Source organism: Anomalospiza imberbis, chromosome 2, assembly GCF_031753505.1.
Source record: "Anomalospiza imberbis isolate Cuckoo-Finch-1a 21T00152 chromosome 2, ASM3175350v1, whole genome shotgun sequence".
Taxonomy (NCBI): domain Eukaryota; kingdom Metazoa; phylum Chordata; class Aves; order Passeriformes; family Viduidae; genus Anomalospiza; species Anomalospiza imberbis.
In genome coordinates this window covers 98,918,810-98,943,615 of record NC_089682.1, presented here as the reverse complement: position 1 = coordinate 98,943,615, position 24,806 = coordinate 98,918,810, and the positions used below count along the sequence as shown (strand labels likewise).

General features: G+C 43.6%; 1 protein-coding gene and 1 long non-coding RNA gene across 2 annotated transcripts in view; one reads left to right on the top strand and one right to left on the bottom strand.

Annotated features, from left to right (window-relative positions):
- Positions 1 to 5,535, top strand: POU4F1 (POU class 4 homeobox 1). The gene is made up of 2 exons (XM_068182386.1): positions 1 to 514; positions 1,367 to 5,535. Exons 1-2 carry the CDS (start codon positions 392 to 394, stop codon positions 2,414 to 2,416), a joined length of 1,173 nt encoding a protein of 390 aa, XP_068038487.1. The 5' UTR covers positions 1 to 391; the 3' UTR covers positions 2,417 to 5,535.
- Positions 5,536 to 9,854: 4,319 nt separating this feature from the next.
- The window catches only part of LOC137467101 (uncharacterized), a 180,472-nt gene continuing 165,520 nt past the window's right edge, over positions 9,855 to 24,806 (bottom strand). Inside the window, exon 3 of the long non-coding RNA XR_010995405.1 lies at positions 9,855 to 10,390. This is a non-coding gene — a long non-coding RNA (uncharacterized lncRNA). The remainder of the gene's footprint in view (positions 10,391 to 24,806) is intronic.

Here is a 24,806-nt window from a genome sequence, read left to right as displayed (position 1 = left end):
GACAGCTGATGTCTGTCAAAGCCGGAGCCGCCGCGCTCTCGCGAGAGCCCGCCCGGCGGTAGCCACGGGATGCGGGGCTCAGGTGCGGGCAGAGCGCAGCGCAGCGCGCCCGGCGCCGGGCAGCGGCAGGCAGAGAACTGAGGGAGGGAGCGAGGGAGACGGCGGGGGCCGGAGGGAGCCTTGCCGCCCGCTCGCCTACCCAGCCCAGCCTCGGCCACCGCGGCAGCGGCGGCGGCGGGGGCAGAGTCCGCTGCGGCACCGCCGCCACCACCGGCTCCGCCACCGCCACCCGCCGCTGTCAGCGGCTTCCCCCGGCGGGAGGAGAGAGCCCGGAGAGCACTTTTCCCCCGACTTTAGGAGTGTTTGTGGATTTACATGCCAAGCCTTCAAGATGATGTCCATGAACAGCAAACAGCCTCATTTTGCCATGCATCCCACCCTACCTGAGCACAAATACCCCTCTCTACACTCCAGCTCGGAAGCAATAAGAAGAGCATGTCTACCAACTCCACCGGTAAGGGACAGACAGCTGCAGCTCTCTTCTTTCTTTCTCTTCCTTACACGCACACTCTTTTCTTTCTTTCTCTCTCTCCCTTTTCTGTATACTGCATGTATGTGTATGTGCATTAATAAAAAAACCGCTGCGAGGCACATTTTGACAAGCGGCGCTTAATGTTTTTTTCATGTCTTCCTCTGCAATCATCTGAGCGCCTGTGATCTTTTTTGAAAGCGGTGTTCACACGAGTCTCCGACTTCATCCACTTTCTGTATTAATTTTTATGACTCGGCCTCTGAAAAGGAATGCGTTTTATGTGCTCTTGTGTTTGACACAATTCCCCAGCTGAGAGTTACAGATCCATTTCTTCTCCTCCTTTCTCTTCTCCTTTCGTTCCATTCCCCCCCCCCCTTTTAATTTATTAATTTATTTGTTCCCTTAATTTCTTCCTTCTCTCCTTTTCCAATTCCCCCTTGCATCCTTACCTTTCTATTCTTTGCTTCTTTTCCTGTTTTGCTCCCTCTACTCGCTTCTTCCCCCTCCCATCCCTCCATTATTCTACCCCATACCCCTGTTTCCCCTCATTTCCCCGGGCTGTCGCCTGCTATACTACTCTTCCCCCAATCTCTTGGCTCCTGCCTCCCATCCCATACTCCCTTACACGCTGATCCTACTGCCGGCTCCCCGGCCGTCACCCTAACTTTGCCCACCTCTCTCTCCCCTCCCTCGACTTCCCCCCTCCTTTTTCCACGGCGCTCCCGCAACCCCACGCTGTCCCCCGCCCGTCCCCTTCCCCCTCCGCACTTTGCCCCCTCTCTGCCCCCTTGCCCTCCTCTCCCCGCACCCCGCTCTGTTTTGTGTCTCCTGCAGCTGCAGAGCAATATCTTCGCCAGCCTCGATGAGACCCTGCTGGCGCGGGCCGAGGCTCTGGCCGCCGTCGACATCGCCGTCTCGCAGGGCAAGAGCCATCCGTTCAAGCCCGACGCCACGTACCACACCATGAACAGTGTGCCCTGCACCTCCACCTCCACCGTGCCCCTGGCGCACCACCACCACCACCACCACCATCATCACCAGGCGCTGGAACCCGGCGACCTCCTCGACCACATCACCTCCCCTTCCCTTGCGCTCATGCCCGGCGGAGGCGGCGGCGGAGGCGGCGGCGGCGGCGGCCACGACGGGGCGGGCGGCGGCGGCGGCGGGGCCGGCGGCGGCGGGGGCGGCGGCGGCAGCGGCGGGGGCGGCGGCGGCCTCATCTCCACTTCGGCCCACCCGCACTCGCACATGCACGGCCTGGGCCACCTCTCGCACCCGGCCGCCATGAACATGCCGTCGGGGCTGCCGCACCCGGGGCTGGTGGCCGCGCACCACGGCGCCGCGGGGCAGGTGGCCTCGGCGGCGGCGGTGGTGGGGGCGGCCGGCCTGGCCTCCATCTGCGACTCGGACACGGACCCGCGAGAGCTGGAGGCCTTCGCCGAGCGCTTCAAGCAGCGCCGCATCAAGCTGGGGGTGACCCAGGCCGACGTGGGCTCGGCGCTGGCCAACCTGAAGATCCCGGGGGTGGGCTCCCTCAGCCAGAGCACCATCTGCCGCTTCGAGTCCCTCACCCTCTCCCACAACAACATGATCGCCCTCAAGCCCATCCTGCAGGCCTGGCTGGAGGAGGCCGAGGGCGCCCAGCGGGAAAAAATGAACAAGCCCGAGCTCTTCAATGGGGGCGAGAAGAAGCGCAAGCGGACTTCCATCGCCGCCCCGGAGAAGCGCTCGCTGGAGGCGTACTTCGCCGTCCAGCCCCGGCCCTCCTCCGAGAAGATCGCCGCCATCGCCGAGAAATTGGACCTCAAAAAGAACGTGGTGCGGGTTTGGTTTTGCAACCAGAGACAGAAGCAGAAACGGATGAAATTTTCCGCCACCTACTAGGGGGGCGGGAGGGGCGGCCCCGGCATCGGGGGCACCGGGGGGCCGGGCCGGGGCCGCGGGGGACGCCTACGCACCGCCACCGTCGCCTGAGACGCCGTGGGAGGCTCCTGGGGACCAAGGGACGATGTAGAAATTAAACGCGAACTACTCGGGGAGAGGGGGGCGTGCGTGTGGGGGGGTGCGCTATCAATTATTAAAACAAAAAAGACACCGGGACACCAATGAGAAGAAAGAGGAGAGAGGCGGTAAAAACGCTCTAGAAGCCCAGGGGGGTCACTTCTGCGGCCCTTTCCCCTCTCTGCCCCCCAACCCCCCGACAGAAAGCGGGAGAAAGAGCAACTTAAAGCGTAAACACACACAGACACATACCAATAAATGCCGTGACAGCAACAGCCACAAACCGAGAAACCTAAGTCACAACTTTCCGAAGAAAAAAAAAAAACCGACCAACAAACCCGGAAGGCGAAACTGTTGATGATGATGATGCTACATTTGGTTTGGGTCTCTTTTCATTACTTTCTGCTTTTCTTTCTTTTCCCTGGCTTAGTAATGAATGAGGACAGCGGTGGTTTGGTGCGGGGAAACTTTTTCTTTAGTTGGCTTGGGTTTGGGTTTTTTGTTTGTTTGTTTGTTTTGATCTTTATTTTTCTTTGTGTTTTTTTTTTTTTCTGTTGTTTTTTATTTTCCTTCAAACGCGGTTTTGCGCGAGGCTTTGTCTGTGCCGGGGAACGGTGAGAGCGGGGCAAGGGCCGGGACTGGGGGAGCGGCCCCCCGAGGCTAGGGAGCAGTCCCTTTCCCCTCCGTTGTTGCCTCAATAATCCTAGCTAGCTCAAGGAAAACAAGGGGAAAAAAAGTTACTCCACAACCCCTTTGTCTCTCCTTCCTCGCCTGCGTGGTTTGCGTTTCCAGCTGTGTCCAAAGACAGGTCCCTCTCTCAGCAGAGTTGCATCTGGAGGCAGATGCCAAACCTGCCAGAGCCGGGATGCTCTCCAAAAGATTACGTTCAGACTCATTAAGGCTCATGGTTAACTATGTCCTTTCTCCTCCCTCCCTCCCCGCTGCTCCCAACCGTATGCCCCCCGGCATCCCCACCAAATCTGCTGGATTTAGGGTAAAGTCCTCCCTTGGTTTCCTCCAAGGGCTGGAGGTTATTGCACCCGGTAGGCAAAAGAAATCACCGGTGATGGGTTTGAAATGACATTTGTTTCTGAGGGATGTGCATGCTGGGAACAAACACACGACAAAAAAACCACTTGGGCTTAAAAGTCGTTTATTGTATATCACAAACGTTATGTGGAGGAAGGCTTTTGGAAGGGGTGTGTGGGGTTCAGTTTGCACTATCACAGTCTCCTGGATTGGAAGCGATGATGTTATTCTGTAATAACGATACTGGTATTGCTAATAATCGTCAAGGTGTGTTACATGTCTCTCGGATTGGAAACAAACAAAATTATCAGGGCTTGTTAGGTAAAAAAGGGAATTACGTGCAAAAGCCATCTCTGACTCTGTCTCTTGCCGAGAGACTGCTGAGGCTTTCGAATAAAAAAAGAATTTCTGAAAAGAAAATACCATTCCGTTTAAATCAAAACAATCAATAGACTGAAATTATGCATGACATGACCTGAAAAAAATTAAAAAAAAAAAAAAAAGAAAAAAAATGAAAGGAAAATAAAAGAGGGGGAAAAAGGCATAGAAAGATCAGTGATAAAGTCTCGATATTATTTATTTATCTATTTATTTATCTATTTATTTTATTAATATTATTTTTATTATTATTTTGTGTATCATTGTTTGCAGCGCAAACATTCTATGCATTTTGAAACTGAGCACTAAATAGACTAGCTTCTGGTAGAATCTTTTGTGGATGGTGTAATTTCACAGTTTAACTGCCTGTTTTCACCGAAAACACAAACGTTCTTGTCACGTTCTTGTATTTAGATTTAAAAGAGGGGGAAAAAAAGAAAAAAAAAGATAAGAAAGACGATTGTAAATATTTTCTTTAATGCACAAAACAACAACAACAACAACAAGGTTACAAACTGCAGCCACGTGTGGATCCTGAAATGTCTCACTGAATAATCTACCTGTCCATGTATGTTTGCTGAGCTTTCTCCTTGGTTGTGTCTTTACTCCATTTAATTTCTATCAGAAATATTTCTGTACGCCAAAATACAACAGGGAGATGTGTCCCAGCATACTTACAAATAAAACAAACGTAAAAACAGAATAGTTATTATTATCATTATTGGGTGCATTTAAAAAAAAAAAAAAAAAAGAAAAGTATTTCCACGGCTAGTAAATTCAAGGGATGGCCGTTAGACGATAAGATTAATTCTACCAAAAAGAAAATAGTGAGAGATGTATTTTTCTGCTAAATCCAGAAATCATTACTTTGAGATAGCTCTTATGTGAAAATCGGTGCTCTGAATAAAATTAATTATATATTAGCTGCGTGTGTTTCTTGAAGTTTATTCTATAACTGCAGAATATAAATCAAAGTAAAATTTTAAGAAGGACTTCTGAAGTATTTCTTTTCAGTGTGCTGGAAAGGATTATGCACCTACAAAATATGTATAAAGAAGAAAAGCTTGGGTGGTTTCAGGTTTATATGTTGTTCTGACTGGCCTAATTGCACTTAATTATGTAACAAGATACTTTATTTTTATTTTGGGTTAATAAATATGAAAATCCTAAACTGATCTCTCCTTATGTTGTGAATGCAATTGTTCATTAGGAACGTATAGGATGCCACCTACTGCTTCAAGTGATCAAAGAACCTCTTTCTATTTTCTGATGACCTGTGACTAGATCAGATGCCAAATGTAAAAAGTTACTTAATAGCTGGGATTATTTCTTCTGTAGACATATTTTAGCCAAATCTTTTTAATTTTGCCGGTAAATCTGTGAACCAAGACACGTGATGTTCAGAAAAGAATAATACGTTTAAAAAGCTGTGATTTTAAACAACTGTTGATGTTAAAAAATAAGCACTAAAGGTATTTTTAAAAAACCCCATAGATCTCGTCCACTGGAAATTGACTTGTTTCTGTTGTTATTAACTTGAAATGTCATCAGAATTTTTAATAAATGCATTTGTAAAAATATTATTTTATAGAAAAGTATTACCGGATATCATTTTTTGGAGAGTCAGGAATGAACAAATAAAAATAATTACAAATGTTGGTTTTTCTTTTTCATCTTCCCCAAATGACTGAAATGTTGAAAACGATACCACATTTGTATCATTCAATAATGACTGATGTATGTATGGAAAAGTTGAGGAGTTTGTTTTGTAATAAGTACAATCCTTATCGAGTACAAAGAAAAAAAGAAGTATGTTAATAAAACAGATGGTGAAAATAAAAGCTTTGCAGAGTTTCCTATTTTTCATGGTAGGAAACTGTGCAAAACCAAAATGTCCCGCTTTCTGTCAGATAAATCTGAATAGTTCATAAAACCACAAAATTCTCGTGAGGCCTTTTTAATAAATGGAAAGAGAGAAAGAGAGAGAGAAGGAGAGAAAGAGAGAAAGAAAGAGAGGAAGAAAGAAAGAGAGGAAGAAAGAAAGAAAGAAAGAAAGAAAGAAAGAAAGAAAGAAAGAAAGAAAGAAAGAAAGAAAGAAAGAAAGAAAGAAAGAAAGAAAGAAAGAAAGAAAGAAAGAAAGAAAGAAAGAGTTAGTTTATAAGGTTTAACCTAAGTACTATTAAAACTTTTGCATTCGAGGAAAAAAGTAAGATAAAAGACGAAGAGGCAGAACATGTGTTCGCGCTTATTCCCCAACAGTATGCAGCTTCTCGCATAGAGAGGAGCCACTTGTGACCAGAAAGATACAGAAATGCCCCCACTCCCCATTGCCAGGGGCCGGGCGGCGGCTCTGACGACTCCTGCTCTCCAGCCTGTGCCCCTTGCCGATGAAGGTTTCGCTGCTGTCACCACCTGAATGGCCTTTTTCTCCACAACCGAGGTATCTCTCCGCTTTCCTAGTGTGATTTTCCAGTCCTAAGTCTGCTAGACGCGGTTTGGCTCCCGGAATTTCTGCCTAACACTTGCTCTCCGCTTGCTTTCAACTTAGATTAGGCCATCATAAGTGAGTAACAGACACCCACTGCCACGGTCGTATTGATTTTTACTCTCCTGTGATATTAAGACTAATTCGGTCCTGGTTCAACAAGTAAAAAGGCTTCCCAGAAGGAGAATGAAGTGTCCTACAGCACTGACTTTATGGTTTATGTGCCTCCCTCCCTGCCTCCCTGTGTTACCCCTTTCCTCCGAAGAGAAATAGATTTGTCGAAAGATAATTATTTTAACTCTGACGGACTCGAGCGCATAAAGCTTGATAGCGCCGGTGGTGCCCTGTGTTATTCTGGCATTTCCCAAACGATTTTAAATCCCTCCAGTTATTTATATCTCGCTTTTCAGCCGGCGCTATTTTTTTAAAGCTTTATTATATTTACCTGCTGATTCCAAAGCGGAGGCAAGCCTAATTGATTTTTAAAAGATCAGCAGCAGAATTCTAATCCGCCTGGGAACCTGTTTCCACCTGCCAGACGAGGGTCTGATTATCGGTAATGATGTTATTTAAGAGTTGATAAAATAGCGGGGCCCGGCGCTGCCCGGGCCCCTTCCCCAGCCGGGGCGCGGAGGGGACCCGCGCGGGGAGAGCCGCGGCGCGGCGGGGCCGCCGCCATCACGTGCGCCGCTGCAAACACAATTACGGGGCCGCCGTTAATAATTCATGGGCTGAGATTTAGAAAATTAATAAAATGAATTATAACAAGAGGCTAATTAAAAACTTTAGTAATTGTTGTCAAGACAGCTTGATGGGAGGCAGCACGACGCTTCCCCTCCCCCCACCCCCCGACCCCCTTCCCTTCCTTCCCCCTTCCGCTTTTGGGAAGCTTTTCCTTTTTCCTCCTTTGCAACCCCTTCGCACCTTAAGGAAGCTAGGTTTGGCAGAAAAGCAGTGGATGAACATATAGGTCAGCTGAATATGTAGGTCCCAGAGATGAGACCGAGGTGGTAAAACTGCAAGCAAGTCTCTTCGCATCGTAGGAAGATAGATAGGCAGGCGGCGGGGGGGTGGGTGCAGAGATGGATGAATGAAACCCAGAGCTCAAAAGTTAATTTAAAATAAGATGTCACATATAAATCTTTGAAGAAGCAGACGTAGCAGGAAGAGCGCCTGCACCGGAGGGCCCCAGCCCCGCCGGCGGGCGGACGGGCAGCGGCTGGGGGCAGGCGGTGCCGGGCAGGGCAGGCAGCGCCCGCGGGCACAGGCGCGCACTTTCCGCCTTCTCTTCCGCACCAGCGATGGCAGCGGCAGGCGGTGCGGGGCCCCCACCGCGCCTCCTGCTCCGCGGGGGGCGGAGGCGCCGCGGGATGCTCGCCCTCCCCCGCCGAGTCCCTTTCCGCCTGCTGGTTTAAGATGCAACTTTGAGGCGGACTCAGCGCGGTGCTCCCGTGGGCAGAGGGGGCCAGGGAGCCCGGTCCGTGCACGGGTGCGCAGCCCTGCTCGGGAGCTCGCCGTAGCTGGTCGTCCAGGGACAGCTGCACATGCAAAATCTGCTTCCCAAATTGGAGTCACAGCCCCTCTGGGAAAGCAGACGTCCTCCTTTGAACTGCTTTTTAACTCCTTCAGCCTGCTTACCTAAGTGTACCAAAGCATCTCTAACTCTGGGGGAAAAGTGGTTAAACACTTCTTTTTGTTTTAATATAAAATTATAATTTATCAGGCAATCAGGGGGTAGGGGAAATTACTCTTAAAAAATGATGTCTTAAGACGTTAATCACTCTAAACGCTGTACTTAAAGTATTTAAAAGGTTTTATATAAAAATTAGTAATTTTTTAAAAAGACACTCGGCCCTGGTACGTAGAAGAAAAATTGTAACTTCTCACTGATTTCCACAAGCGAGCCATAAAACACTCCAAAGTGCCTCGTTGGGTGAGAATGCCGACCGACCCTGCCGCTCGCACGGGCTGTAGCACGGGGCGGGTCCCGGTGCGGGGACAAACCGCCCCGAGCCCGGGTCCAGCAGCGGGAGCAGACAGACGGCTCATACTGCAAACACCGGCGTGCGGAGAGGGCTTTTCATCCCTTGCCCGGGTGGAAGAAAGAAATTTAAAATTGTGAGGCAGAGCTAAAAGATGTAAGATGTGTGTATGCTTTTGGTTTGATTTTTTTTTTTTTTTTTTGTTATTGTTTTTGCTTTTTCATTTTATTTTTTAAAAGGGTGTTCCTCGACAAGAAGATAGCATGTCAACATGAACACATCTTTTTGCGGGCTGTGCGGAAAGGAGACGAGGCACCGATATACATAACTTAGCCCTTGATTTTGGTCATTATATAAACCGAATTGCTAACAAAAGTTTGTTTGGTAACTAATTACAGCTCACTAAATCTCTACCTCTCTTCAGCATAATGTATACAAACTTTTGTACACGCGGATCAGAATAAAACAAAGTGTTGACAGCATCCAGCAGTGGAAATTCACTTACACAAGACTTTTTTTTCACTGAAGTGTTGACAATAAACATTTAATGAAGGCAGAGACTTGGATGTCTCCAGACAGTGTCAGAATACTTTAAACAGACCATTAGCATGGCTTCTTCTACTTCAAACAGAGCACACTATACCATAACATTATAAAAATACAAAATATGAAACAAATAATCTGTTTATACAGATATTTTAAGCTGTTTTCACCAGCTCTGACATCCTCTGTATTTAGTAACAGAAACTTACTCATTTCAGATTACTCGCGCTTAAAAAATGTTAAATACAGTTAATGCAATATTAATCGCCCTTTGGTGATATAAAATGCAATATTTTCAGGCAGCTATTGAGCTTTTCTAGAGGAAGAGCTGATGAAAACAGTCACAGCTGAATAGTGGAGAGAAAAAAGCTCTGTATTTATTGCTTTTGTTTGGCTTTTGGCTACAAAGACAGGAACATTCTAATGGGGTAAGGACATTTATTTTATCTGCAATCTATTGCTGCTAGAGCAGGAGTGGCAGATGGGGTTTGGTGTTATATTCACAGAGTAATTTAGAGCAAATCCTAATAACTAATAATGATTTATGTTAATTTCAATCACTTATGTGACTTTATTAAAGCACTGCTGTAAGAGGAATAGAAGGGGAGGGGGGGAGAGGAGATACTGGAGAGAGACAAGCTGTGTCTGTCTGAAACCGAACCGCATGCTTGAAAGGTTGCTGTGGTGGGCTCCAGTGAAATTTCTGATGCGAGCAGGAACGTTTTGCTTTTGAGACTATTGCCGGCGCTAATTTCTTAAAAGAAAAGCCCCGTGTAGAAATCCCGGCCACCGACGAGAGGCAAAGCAGAATAGAGAGGGAGCAAGAGAAGAAGAGAGCGTGCGAGGGAGACTCGTGTTATGCAAAATGTATTGATTGTGTATGAGGAATCTGCGATGCTGATGTGCTGGGCTCCCGAAAGAATAAAGGAGGCTACTGGCGAAATAGCTAAGAAAGCCCCAAATGTACATACAGGATAGGAAACTTTTATTCCGAGCTGCTTCAGCGTGGTGGAGGTCTACAGTTCTCTACTCACGCTGCATCGGCTTTACTCCTCACCGAAAATCTCTAGGAGGTTTTACCCCACGGGATTTTGTATTCTTATAAGGGAAAAAGAAAATAAACATAATAAAAAAGCAGCTACGGCAATGACCCTTTCGTATTTTCCCCCATAATCTTCAGTTTCATTAGCAACTGCTAATACTGAAGTGTGCACACACATAAACACAGAGGCACACGTCGCCGTGTGTGCGTTGAAAGAAGAGATATTGGTGAAAGCCAGGAAATCTCCAAACAGCTAGTGCTTCCCTGCATAGGGTCGGTTTGATGTAAAAGAGAGAGAGGAGTACTTACGGGATTTTGAAAAGGGGGGGTGCTCTTCGCTTCTGGCAATTTACTTTCCCAGGTACCTTTATGCGCTTTTCTGCCTTAAGGCATACAGTCTGAAAGTAAAACAACATCAAAGCTCCTTATTAACACTATTTTACTGAAATCAGAAGATTAAGTTACCTGAAACGTTTAATCTGGTGTTAGCATTTATTTCCCAACAAAGCAGCCAGAACAAAGTTAAAAAGAGTCGGGGCAGCTATCTACAAGGCAAAGTGCCGGGGTGATGTATGTTTCTGTCAGAACCCTTGAAATGTGTTGAATAAACCTCAGGTTTTGCTGCATTCTAAGCCACTTTTTCTCTAATATAATTCCTCCTTCCAAACACCACGGCTGGGAATAACCTCTCTCCCACACCGCCAGGTGCATTAGGTGCGAGTCCCCTAACTTTTGGATCATTGGCAGGAAAGCCTTTTCTGCACTGCAAGCTGGCACTGCATTGTATATGCGACCGGATTCCACAGAAGGCAATTCTTGTGTACTCTGTGGTAAAGGAGTTATATACAGAGCAACATCTTTTTTACTCTATAATAAAAAATAAAAATTAAAAAAAAAAAAAGAGAGAGAGAGAGGGAAAAAAAACACAAGGAGTAATGTCGATATTGCTTTCCTCCTCTTCGTTTGAAAGTGGCGCAGGACTTTCAAATCCGCCTGGGCGTGCACGCCTGCTTTTTGAACTCCACCACAGCGGAGACGCCGCGGGCGGGCTGCGCGCAGGCGGAGCGGGGGCTGCGCGCAGGCGGAGCAGCGGGCGGGCGGAGCAGAGCGGATCGGCGGCGCTTCAGCACCACGGAGAGCTCCGCCGGGCCGCGGCGGGCGGCGCGGGGCGAGGGGAGGCTGTCTGTCTGCCTAACTCTCCCTCTGTCCGTCTGTGGCTGCACAGAAGCCTGTAATATGTTAATAGCCGTAGGGTATGCCCGAGGTACCATCTCAAGCTGCTTCGCACACCATATGTCAGGCTGTTAGCCACATGGATCTATTAATCAAAGGGGGAGAGAGAAGAGGGGAGAGGCAGGGAAGGGGGGAAGGGAGCTTTTCATACCCCACCCTGTGTTGCTGTACACTTTCTCCTTTCATTTCTCTCAGATATAAAGACCCGGAGTACCTCGAATAGGCAGCTGTAATTCTCTTTTGATCTGCTCTTTTATAGCCTCGGTGTAACCAGCTCGGGTTAGTGGATAGCGATATTTGAGGGAGGAAGGGGGAACGCGTCAGGTTTCCTCCGGCAAAGGATTTGGTTTTAAAGTGCTGCTCAAGTTCTGTGACAAAGGGGGTCTCTGTCCACCCCTTCAGCCATCTCCTTGAGGAGGGTGTGTCTGAGGAGAAGGCTTTTTCTAGCGAATCAAGCATCGTCTCCCCCGCAGGCAGCCAGAGCTCTGGCCATCCTCACCACTTTTATATCTTCCCTATTGCCTTACATCATTTCTTCAAGGAAGATATGTCCCACGTGAGATCCACAAAAGGATTGGATCCACAAAATTACCAGGAGAAGGAGAAGCAGCAGTCTATGTAGGAGAGTGCTGTAAAAGCTCACGTGTTGCTGAATTTTTCATGCAGCCCTCAAAGCCCCTACATAAAATTGTGCCTTTCAGGCTCAGCACCCGAGAAGATGCATGGGCTCTCAGGTCTGGTTTCTACATTTGTTTGGTGGACAGGGTTTTGGGGGGACTTTCTCTTCAGGGTTAGAGTGAACATGCTCGCACGGGCTCCTCCTGGACCTCGTTTGCCACTCCATAGGTGACGCACTGGGGCACAGCCCCGGCAATTGATACTCCCGACCTAATTCCGAGGCCACCGGATTATTTAATTTTTTTTTTCCTTTCACGATGACTGAGAGAGAGCATGAAAGAGACTGACCTTCCTTTCGTTCAGATACCTGCTGTATAAAGTTTTGAATTTCTAGATTATTATAAAAGCAGCAACTCAGGAAAGAGGCTCAGGAAAGTTACTGAGTGGTAGAGGAGGGGAGGGCAGGATCATTTCAGTGTGCCGGGATCCTGCAGCAGGGACCGTGCGGGTGGATGGGGCAGGTTCCCTACCCCCGATCTCCAGGTCAAGTGACACGCATGTGTGTGATGCAAATGATGGGAAAAAACAGCCGAAGAAGAGGAAAGATGCAGGCTACAGCTAACACAAGGATAAGCTCTGTTGTTTTGCAGGTTTATATAAAAAGCACGAGATCCCCTAGATCGTTGAAATCCCCTCTGTTGGTACAGAGCATCACAGAGAGGCAAGTTAGAGGGAAGAGGCGCTTGAGACTATGTGCAATTGCAGACATAGGATAGTAACCCTATTGATATGTGTTATATGTACAGTGCATAGCTTATGTTGAAGTCAGTCTTTAAGACTTACTTTAGATTTATTTTCTAACATTTTTTCTCTTTCTGTGGCTGAAAAAAATAATGAGTGTGTCTGTGCTTAGATCTAAAGCTGGCACGCATCTTGCAGAACCTTTGCTTTAATACAGATTGCATTAGACCTGCAAAAATATGAGTGCCTTTCAAAGCAATACTTTACATAAAGACAGAGGTAAATGCATGGGCTGAGTGTCAGTTGATTCTGCATTTCCACCTAGCAAAGACCCTTATTGCCTTTAAATTTTGGTGCACACACCACCCATCATTTTCTTCCTCTATTTAAAAGGTAACCCATATATCTGTCGTTTTAGGTTTCCAAAGACTCGTAACTTAATTCCTTCAGGCTATTCATCAGCACAGTAATTAAACTAGCAAATGGATGTAAATAAAGTGAAATTGGTTTCATGACAGATGAGCCAAAGAGGCCTCTGACATGAAACAAGCCAGGACAATAATTATTTCTGCACCGGGCTATATGAGGAACTCCATGTAGATTTATTAGGTGCTGCAAGTTATTTGCTGGGGGAAGGCAAGACAGGAGGACTCACTTTAATTTGACGGTATTTTTTTTTTTCTTTTTGCATCCTAAGTAGGTTAGAGAGATAAAAATCTGAAATTAACTTTGGCAATACTCTGAGGTGCCTCTACCCAATGTAAAAACATGGCAGGGAAAATAGGTAGTACAGGAAAGGCTTATTAAACAATTTATTCCCAAGCACTTAATAGGAGAAAATCTGCTTTAAAACACTCCTCTCAAACCATCCCCTGTTAAAAAAAAAAAAAAAAAAAAAAATCCAGACCACTGTGACAGCCTGCGTGTGCTTCTCTTTTCTACAAATATGCATACAAAACAGTAGAGGCAATAGAAAGAAGGCAGATTTGGAGAGCTTGGGAATTCTGAAGAGTTCTCTTAAAAAATAAATAAATTATAATCTCGGCTAAATGGTGTCTGTGAAGATCACCCCTCTCCCTCTCCTCTACCAAGGAAAAGTTTATTGCTGCGGAGGAGAGAAAAGGGCTGTGAAAGGGAGGGTATGGATTCTGCAAGGCTCAACTGTAATTGGAGCCATCAGGTCCAGCTTGGAGTGGAAGTAATATACAGAATAAATAAAAAAAAGGGCTCTCACAGCAGGTGCAGATTAGTCCCTTTTCCCCTGAAAAGATTAGAAGCTGACTGCTTTATGCTTAAACGTACTCTCAATTATTTAAGCGCCCCTTCGTGATTAGCAAGTAAAAGTAACGCTCCAAAGCGCTGAAGAAATGAAGCAAGAATAACACCGCTTTCGTCCAGCTCACGCAGGCTTTCCAGCACACGGCTTGCTCCCTGCCGGCTGGCAGCGCTCAGACCGGGGAACTCGCTTCAGATACACACACCTGTAGGGTGGGGAGGCGGGAGGGGGGAAGGAGAGAGGGAGGGAAAAAGGAGGGAGGAAGGAGAGAGGGCAGATTCAGCGTGGTAAAAATTCCGCTATCAAGGCAGAGCAGGCTACAGCCCAACCTGGTTTCAGAGGCGATTGGGATCCGTGGACAGATTTTCACAGGAATGCTGAACCCTCAAGGTCTTTTCCACTGGGAAGGGGAAAAAAACCCCAATCTCACACCAAAATCCCAAACACAACCCTTCCCCCCAACCCTCTCCCCAGGCATTCTCTTTGAATGGGCTGGAAATGAGCCGCGGACGCCTGTGTTTGCATACGGCAGTTTGATCAGGGTTCACATCTTTCTGCAATCAAATCAGAGGCGTTTTCCTCCCTTCCTCATGGAAGGGAATATGATAACCGCAAAGCCGAGGAGAGATCCTAAAGGGACTGAAATCCCCTTATGTCTGAAGCTGTCCCTTTTAACACACACCAGACTAATTATTTAAAAGTTCTTGTAAAATTAGAAGACATAGCCCAGTCCTTTAATTAGAATACACTGTGAATAGGGATAGCATATGGAGGGGAATGTCAAGAAGAGGGTGCCAGGGGCAGATCCTAGGAAATCTGTATTCATTTCTGCCTCCTATTTGTTCAGTAATCTCTACCATCATAACTAAATCTTGGAGCACTGATGTAGTTCGAGTTGTTGTTGACTCAACGTCAAAATTCAATCACTGGGGGTTTTGCATCAGCCGGGCCACTTATTTGTCTAATAAATCCGTCATTTTGTAAGAAAAATATTTGAGCAGCCGTACTTGACCTCTTGATATCCACAAGCCACATTTATTTCTACCAGTTTACAAATGCAAAGTGGAGATGATAATCTTAATGCCTCGAGGTACTGTGTTGATTTCTGATTGGATTTTAGATGGAAATGTCTATTTTAAATACCCCGTGATTAAATTGTACATATAATAGAATTCATGCTTCTTCTAACCAAATCGTAATTTGCGAATCCCGAATTTATTTTAATGGAAATATTATTTAAGCAAAAATGGTTTCTTAAATGATTTGTGACACCTCCCGCTGTAAGATTTTATTATAGCCGGACATCTCTCTCACTGGAAATCTTGTTTTGACCCTGGAGCGTTCGTATGTGATGGAAAGGTGGCAGACGCGGTGAGGTGGAAGTACTCCCGTTTGAGAGTTCTGCTGGCCCATGCCATCCCGCGCTGGATGATTTGCTGCCTGTTTATATGCATATTTCTTCCGAAAAGGGGGCCGCGCTGCACAAGTTTAATTGCAACTGGGGGGAAATAACTTTCTTGAGAGCTTTTGTGTTGCGCTGGGGGGAGATGGGCCTGAAGGATGGGCCGGCACAAGATGAGTGTCCGGAGAGGGGAGGTTTGGGAGCCTTCCGCCGGGCGGGGTCCGGCTGCAGCCACCGCCACACGCCCCAGGAGCCCCCGGGGCTGCCCGCGCCCCCAGCCCGGGCCCGCCCGCACGGGGTCCCGCTGCCTCCCGCGCCCAGGGAGGTCCCCCCGCCCCGGAGCCTTCCCTCCCGGCCAGCAGGGAGCTCCGGCATGAGCCGTTCTGGGGGAGGGAGGGGACGGCTTGTCTCTTTCAGTAAGCACCCCCCACCAGCTCGCTTTTCTGGCTCCCACCCCTCGAGTCTTCCCCTTGGGCGGCTGTCGGGGTCTTTCCGTCTCCATGGAAATGGAAGGGGCGGCTGTCAGCCCGGGCAGCGGTCATTATTCCCGCATTAAAGCCAGCGATCGATTCGTTCCCCGGCACCCACTCGCTCTGGACCACTAAGGGCCAGGCTGGAGCCGCCGGCCGCGGAGGCACTTGCCCGGGAGCATCCCCCGACAGTCACCGCCTGCGAGCTCCTGCAGGAGTGGCCGATGCAAGGAAGAGGGGAAAAGGGAAATAGTTCAGCATATTGGAAATATTAATGTTGGCCCGTAGGAATTAATGTAATGGGCCATGGTTATTAACAACTTATAAAGGCTTAAATCAATATAAATTAATTTAATTATGATTTCTAATTGCATTATGCATGATCAATTTGAAACACTACATTAAAGATAATTAGAGCAGGGTGCTAGTCACTAATCACTTCCCTAATAGCTTAATGAAAAGGAATGCCATGTATTACCTGTGGGGTGGACCCATGAAATAGTATAAATGCTTGTTTTCCAATGGAAAATAATTGTACCTTTTAATAGACATTTTAATCACTTTATTGTAAGCACAGAATGGATTTAGATGTTTTACATGGCCTTGGTTAAATTTTACTGGTGTTGATTGAAGTGCTGATGTGTTACGAGTCCACCTATTGATGACCCAAAGGAAGACTAACTTTTATGTAAAAGTGTCATGCTGTCCTCAGAAGCTAGTGCCAAGAGGTCACAGTAGATGGAGGTCCTAGCTTAGCATAATGGGTTTAACATTTCCATGACATCATCAGGGAATCTGAAAAGGAGTCTAAGGATAATCAGAGTGGTCATTCAGAAGCAGAGTAAATATTTTATGAGGATATATAGAAGACAGGAAAGAAGGCTGTCAGAAAGGTGAATCTCTACTTCTTCATGCTCTATGAAGAAGGTTTTTCACTTGGTACCAATTTTGATTGAAAACTTGTATATTGTTAATAAAAAAAAAAAGGCAGATCATGACCATTGGAGAGGTGAATTCTCTTTTAGGGGATGATCTAAATAAATTTGTATTCATGGTTGTCTTGAGGAGTTATAGATTATTTTGCTCTTACTTTTTATATAAATACATCCTTAATTGATTATTTATCCTGAGTATTGTCACTTATTCAGGGATCTGTTCCTACATTAACAATAAAAGTTCATTTATTGCTAAAATGAAAAGCAACCAACGTAAATTAATGCCTTGTACATGGACACAGTGAGGCAGATTAATTGAAAATGCTTTCCCTGTGATTAGCTTTATTTTCTTATCTTTGCTTGATAACTGAAGCAGTACATGCAGCATATGTCTTGGTTCGACTCATTATATAATTCATAGTTTTCAGAGAAGTAATGTGTAATTAGGGAAGCTGAGATTTGAGGAGAACAGTAAAGAACAGTAGCACATAATACATTTATCACAGCAAGACCTGTTTGAAGAATTTTCCTTCTTTTAAGTCCTGATTGAGACCTAGAATCTTTGGGATTCCTGAGGATAACACTGAACAAAATATCTGAATAAAAAGAAGAAGTGAAAAAGAGAGCTTAAATGTCACCCAAGGAGTATAGGCCTTTAAGGCTAAGTTATTAGGAACATACTGATTTTAGTACTGAATCATGACTGCAGACAACTCTGTGGAGGGAAGGATCCCAGGGATATACAGCTGTTCTTTTCCACAAAGAATCCTGTCTAAAAGTGCATAGCAGAATAGCTGTCCTCCCACTCCACCATGTCCTGCAGAGGTAAGGCAGAGGCAGATGTAAGCTTACATTTCATAAGAATTTCTAAGTATTTCAGTGAAATGGGACAAACTGCAGGATGAATCTGGTCATTCCTTCTATTGTTCACAGTTTGAAATGATGTAGCCTCATACTGCCAAGATCCAGGGACAAGATCTGAGAGCAATTTATGGAAAGGTTTTAAAAAGCACTCTTCTCCAATCTCAAACTTGCTGTTTTTCTTAACAACAACAAATCCTTTGCAGAGGTTTGAAAGGAAAGCTCTTATATATGGATGTAAAAATAAATACATATGGCATCTAACACTTCAAACTAAGGGTGGGATATCAACATGGCTTAAAATATCCAGATGAAAAAAGCCTGATAAATACCATGGAGACACATTGTTGTGGCTTCTGTATCCCTTCAGCTACAGTAGCTATTCCAGCTGTTGTGACTTTCCTGCATCCTGACCCCTGCTCTAAATAAAATGATTTCCATGACTTAATCTGTCATGAGTGAGGAGTCCCCAAGCATAAGTCTTCAGTAGACAAAGAGCTCACAAGGAGAAAAATAGTCTGGATTTCATAAATAGCCCAAGGACTAAAGCTTGTATGTAAAGTCATGTTGAGATATGCCTTAATCTTCTCTGCCTTGAATAAATATTGCACCTGCCTATGTTTTTCCTTTCCGCACCAAAGTTGGGGAAATCTTATGTACCAAAAGGTGCAAGTGAAGTATCAGCTTATACATCTGCTTCTGAGAATATTAAGCATAAAGAAAATGTTTGCTTTTGCAGTGCACCCTTGGTTCGAAAAGCTTCACCTCTATGTTGTTGAGTGGCTAGGTGGAGAACTATGTGGAGTCTGTGTTTTATGCTGTTTTTTTTCATATTGCAATTGATTCTAGATAGCACTGCAAACCAAGGAGAGGGCATAAGTGCTGTTTATATGCCAGCGAAAGAATGAAAATAACTCTGTGAGATATAGTGACAACTGAAACAAATATATCGCTTTGTAGATACAGAACTGTCCTGTGCTCCTCTCTCTAAACTAAATCCAGTTTTTAATACAACAAATACCTTAGTGGTTCAATCATCTTAGTGGTTCAAACATATTTGCATGCTTTTGGAGACTTTCTCAATGACTGGCATATTTGCAACAATGGCAATTCACCAGAGCCCTAAGATTAATTTTTGTAAATTTTTGCTCAAGTTTTTTTTGTTGAACACAAAATTGATTTTTTTGTCATCTTAAATTAAACACAAGGATAATTTTAATTAATTTTAATTGTTATTTTTATAGTTTATAGGTATTTAAATAATCTGTGTTTTTTAAAAATACATTTGCTGCTTGGCATTTCAAGGCTTCCCCTTTTCTGATTGATAGATTTTTAGCAAAATTCACTGACAGCTGCAGGCAAATATGTTAGCAGAAACTTTAATAAAGTCTTTGTTTTTAAAGCTTCAAAACTAAACCTGTAGGCTTTAGTTTTCAATAATAGAACTAAATACATTTTGATCAGTGGCTGTTTTAGTGCTATGCAGGTAAGATAATTGTGTCTGACCAGGTTGTCATTGTGATCGTGATAGTGAGCTGTCACGCTTGCTGTTAATATGTTGGGTTGCAATGCTATATTTGAAAAAAAATTTAACTGTTCAAAGACTGTATCACAGTATCAGCTAATTGGACACTGGGTACCATGATATTTTGAAAATACCCAGGGTTGTGCTAGAGAAGTTTCTAAGTAATATGAAATAAGGGAAGGTCCTTTCAGCATCCATGGGAGACTGAAGAGGATGAGGCTCTTAGCATGTAATTAAATATTAATAATAGGGAGAGGTTGGACTTATTTTTATTCTCTAAAACATTGTTAATAAGGCTCAGTCTGGCACTGAAAACATTAGGCACATTACTGTGTGTCTCATCTTTTTAACCTTGTTTGCAGATTTTTAGTAAACATTTTTTAAGTTTTTTTTTTTTTTGTGATTAGTGACAGAAACAATATGTATGTTAAATCAGTGCTGGGCTTGGGAGAGAAGCACATTCTGGCTCAAATTCATCTGTCACAAACTGAGTAAATCATGATAGCCACCAACAATTTTATCTGTATTTAAACTGCACATGGTTTGGTTGTCCATAATAAAGGACCAGAAAGTAGAGCTTAAAGTTATCCAAAAAAAAAAAAAAAAAAAAAAAAAAAAAAAAAGTAGAAACATTTAAAAAATAAACTGGATTAGGAAACAGATGAATATAATGACCTTCCTTACTCTCAATCATATGCTGCCAGATAAGTGTTAGTCTGAAAAATTGCACTAATGAAGCTATTTGAAGGCTTTTGTGGACAACTGCTTACTCTTTGAAGATTAAATGAATGATGTTGATGTGATTAATCTTAGTACAGGGAGTGATGCAGCAGCCAGAAAATACCTTGGTGATTTTCATAATTAAACTGAATCAACATTTCAAAGAAATGCCAGTGTTATCACTTGTATATTAGAATTACATTCATTAGACAGAAGAAACAAATAATTTGAGCAAACAAGATTTTCCTTTTGGTGTACTGAGACTTCTGTCATGTCTCAGAGTATCTTACTATAAATCATCATTACTGTTTAATTTTATCCTTGCTTTTTCAGTTACTTTTCTCTGTTTATTTTTTCTTAACCATCCTAATGACTCACTGTTACTTGCTTCTTGATTACTTATTTTACTATTAAATAGCCTTTCCTGGTTTTCCAGTTAAAATTTCCTGCCCACTGTAGGGTTTCAAATAATTCACACTGAAAAATAATGTGAGAAGTTGTTGTTTATGTGGATAAGGGACTCAGGCATCCCAATGATCTCTAGCTTTATGAGGGCTCATGTGTAAAGGATAGGACAATCCATAGCATACAGGAGTGACAACAGACTGCATAAGAGTAAGAATGCAAATGGTTGTTTACAATGATATGTGGCAATAACAGTTTGGGTTAGATTCTGCATGACTAACTCATTTTCTAAGAATCTTACATATTTCAGTAGGACTGTCCAAAGTAATATTCCTTTACAGCTGCTAAATTGGCAGAATCTGGATTCACATAATTGAGTCACCTTAAGTGGTCTTTAAGAGTGCATGTTTAAAATATTTGAATAATATATGCACACTGTTTCATAACATAAGGAGCTCAGGGTATTCAATGTTTCCCAACAAACATTCACAGACACACAGGTGGACACACATATGCACATATATACTCAAAGACAGTAAACTTGCCGACCTGCTAAACAGTTTTGGTAGAAGCAATGAGCATGAAAATACAGTCAGCTTCTTCTTTAATGCAAATCCAAGTGAGGGTGTAGGGTTAATGATTTCTGCATCAATACAAATTCACTGTGTTACTCTTCCTATCACCACTTCAGATTATTGGAAAAATTGCTCTGTGACTTTTGGTGACCTTGATATTTACTGTGTACTTCTGGTTGTTGCACGATCTTTCCTTTCACAGTTGCTTAATATATATTAAAAAAACCAAACTTGTTTAACAGAGTGGATAAAAACCTAGCTTTTCACCTTGAGGATGTCAATTTTAGTTCATTCCTTAATCTGAAGTGGAATGAGCTTGATGATCTCCACAAAATCTCTAATGGCCAATTTTTACCACAGCCACCAAGAGGTAGTTTGCTTCCATATTCATTTTAATAGCTGTACATGGATGTGGAATGCCCACTGATCCCAAGGAAAAGACTTCTGTGTTACTGTTGAGATATGATGTAAAGAAAATGCTCCCTCTCCCCATCTGACCTTCAGTCCATTCACCTAGCCCTGTCTTTCTGCACAGCATACTCCATTTACTTGTGCTCATTTTTCCCGTCCCATCTCTCATTTCTTCATACAAGAAACATTGTATTTTCTATCTTCCCATACATCATTTTGTCTGTATCTTTTCCCTTCCTTCTTTATTCTGTCGTGTGCCCCTTAGGTTTGGCACTACTTGGCACAGTGCTTTGTGTATGGCTTAGTAGGTGCTCCTTACTCTCAGAATAAATGTGATCACCATCAGTACCAAGGCACCTGCAGGGGGCAGACCCCAAGGTACTGTAACTAATGGTCTGAAAGTGAATCTGATGAAATTCATGTGTTGGCTGATTTCATATGCACATCTGTCATGCTGGGTGGCATCTCTGTATGTATCAGTCATCACAGAGTGAACCTTGTGACCAAAGAAAATGGTCAATGAGCTGTGCATTCATCTCACCTACTTTTAACCATAAAAGAGACAAATTGCCTAGTCTAAGCTAACAGGTTTCTGCTATTGTTCATTAATAGAGAGGTAAGCATTTCTGGATGGAGATTTATTTCACCTGAGGACAACTGGCTGTGATAGCCGAGTTGAATAGCTCTCTGGAGGTTCCTATCCTTTTCATGGCACTAGCACAGACGTAAAGCCTCAGCTAATTAACCAGCCTTGGAGAGCTGTAGCTCCTCACCTAAGTCTTTGTGGCTCAGGTCTGCATGAATTTCAGGTGGGTCTGAAAAAGAGCATGGGAAAATAGGGAGTCTGTTCATTCAGGATTTTGTTTTGGCTGCAGATGTGTGAACTCCATAGTCATTCATGTGGAAGGAACAACAGCAGATTGGTTGGCTGGGCAAGAAACTTCTCTCACCTTCTCAGAGGTCCAACTTGGTTTCTTTGCCTTAAGTGGGATGGAGAAGAGGAGAGGAGGATAAAAAGAGGAAGTGTCCTCTACTCCTAGGGTCAATAGCAAAATGTATTTTGTATGACTGTATATCGAGCTGGTCTTTAATTTCTGTTACTTGCTTCTACTCTTAAAAATTAATGCAGTGGGCATCCCTCATGGCATCTCAGATATTTTAAATACAGTCTGCCTTTTTCTCCTCTCCCCCTTCTCATCCCTGAGCTTGACCTAGGGCTGCACGGTCCCAGCAGTGGCTGAGAGCAATGCAGTGCACGTGCTGCCGACGTGAGGGCACCGGTCCTGGTCAGGACGGTGCTGCGCTACTGGGCCTGAGAGTTTGAGGTGATCATCTGGCAAAGGTACAGACAGGAAAGGAAAAGTAACTGAGATAGCTGTGATAAGCAGCTCCCACAAAGAGGTGGCAAGGAAGCAACAGCAGAGAGTGGGTGTAAGAGCAGTATTAATCTTCTGTTATACCATGCTAGCTACATGGATATCATCAATTCCATTTCTGTAGATACAGTAATACTGATTTCTTCCTTGGGGACAGAACAATTAATTAGGGTGAGATTCCCTTCAGCTGGCTTTAGACATTCAAAAAGTAGGCATTGAACCTGAACTGTTTGTTCAAGGTCTCTTTGGAGTCAATGTAAAGGTATAACTCCTCATGGGAATTCAGTCTACCTCTGAACAAGTATCTCATGCAGGATAGATGAATCACTCCTTGGAGGTACCTTTTTCTCTTCATTTTTAAAGGGTTACAGCTAGGGAGAATCAATCCTTTTACTCCTGTAAAATATTTATGTCATTTCAATAATCATCTGACCATAAAAAAGGCAGGCAGGAGCGCATTGTACAACACAGATGTGTTCTATGCACACACCAATATACATACATGTGCACCATGTGGCTCCAGGAGCCACAAGTAGTACAGGGTCTTAATTCATTTAGGGAAGCAACACCATGGAACAGTTCCAGTGAAGAAAATTTAAAGACAGTACCTGCTTTTTCTGTTGGAGATTTCCAGTTTATTAATGCTAATGGAAGCTGGGAAGACTACTTTTTCAGGCTTTTGAGAAACACACAGATTGAAGAGAGTGGTAGTTATAGGCGAGCCTTTATTAACCCCTGACAGGCTGCTGTTGTAAACAGAAGTTATAATGACTATTGGTTGAACCATTACTGTTTGTAAAAAAATATTTAGTAAGTATGGATAGAAAGAGTTTTAACAATGAAAGCAATGAAAATATCTTCAGAAATAAACACTTTAAAAAGGAGTTAAAGTTTAAAAACGTGCTCCTACCCATCATACATAAACACCATGCTCATAAAAACAAGGAAAAGGAGTATAAGGAGTATCTTTTATTTTGCTTTCTCTGTACAATGAACATTCATATTAAACAAGAAAGATACAGCATATAAACCTTAATTTTGATCTAGTTATTCCTGAGGTTCCTTTATATATCACTTTAATTTATAATATAAATTTTTATTTCCACCTATTTTTAAAGGTCTGAACAAATAATGCAGCTAAAAAGATATTGTTTTATAAATGGTTTGTGATAGAATATTTATAGTAGCTGTTTATCTGTAATAATGTCATATATTTAACACAAAGATGGAAAAAGTACAACATTGTTGGCTTAAGACAAAACTATGTGTTTTTATGGTTTACATTTCAGTATTAATAATTGAGTATACAGATGATTTTGTTTCCCCTTTAAAGGAGCCTTCTAGGAAAGCTACATTTCAAAATTACTATAGAGTGTTTAGTAATTTAGTTTTTAGGTGTTTGACTGTAAAATGGTTTGTGATGAAGTACAGATGGCTTAATTTTTTATAAGAATGGTCCTTAGTCACATTAGGTGTTACTATTAATTTTTTTTTTTATTCCAGACCTTCAAATGCCTTTCATAAGTGATGATATGGAAGTTTCAGACAGACGAGTGAGATGTGATTCTGTTCATTGTATCAGGAGAAAAATAGATCTTGGTTATGTTTCTTGCTGAGGTGCCAAGTGCCACTGGAGAGGTGGTAGGGTAACCAGTATATCTATACTGTGTTTTGGACTGACAGGTACAAACCAGGACCTATAAACTTGACTCATCGAGGCCAGGAGAGATATCTTATGCTGTCTGGAATGGCATTAGATGCTGTATTTAGGACAAGAAGTCCCTCACTGACTTAAGGAGACATTGATTTTATGGAAACATGACTTGCACCCTTGAAGTTGCCTTTGTAAATGATAAAGGGAATCTAGACTGACTTGTCCAGTCATGGGCATTTAAGCTGTTAAAAGTAAAGTTAGGTGAGCTGAATTTTACTTTTGAGATCCAAGTCCAAAAACTACTGCTCTAATCTTCTGTTCACCTGCCAGTTCATCCTGAGAGGCCCATAAAATATTTAAGTTTCTAATTTCTATTCTTCCCCTGAATTTCACAGAAAAGCTGGGAAAAAGTTAGCATTTAGGACCATAAATTGTTACATCTCCAGCTCCAAAGTGTATTGATGCCATATCATGGAATTAAGGAACCTTAATGCCTTACAGCTGTTAAGTATATCTGTTAAAACACCACTGGAATTGATCCTGTTTTCTCTAAGAAAGTCTTATCATTAGGATACTTGTCTAAGAATCGGGTTCAGGACTTGTTTCAGCTTG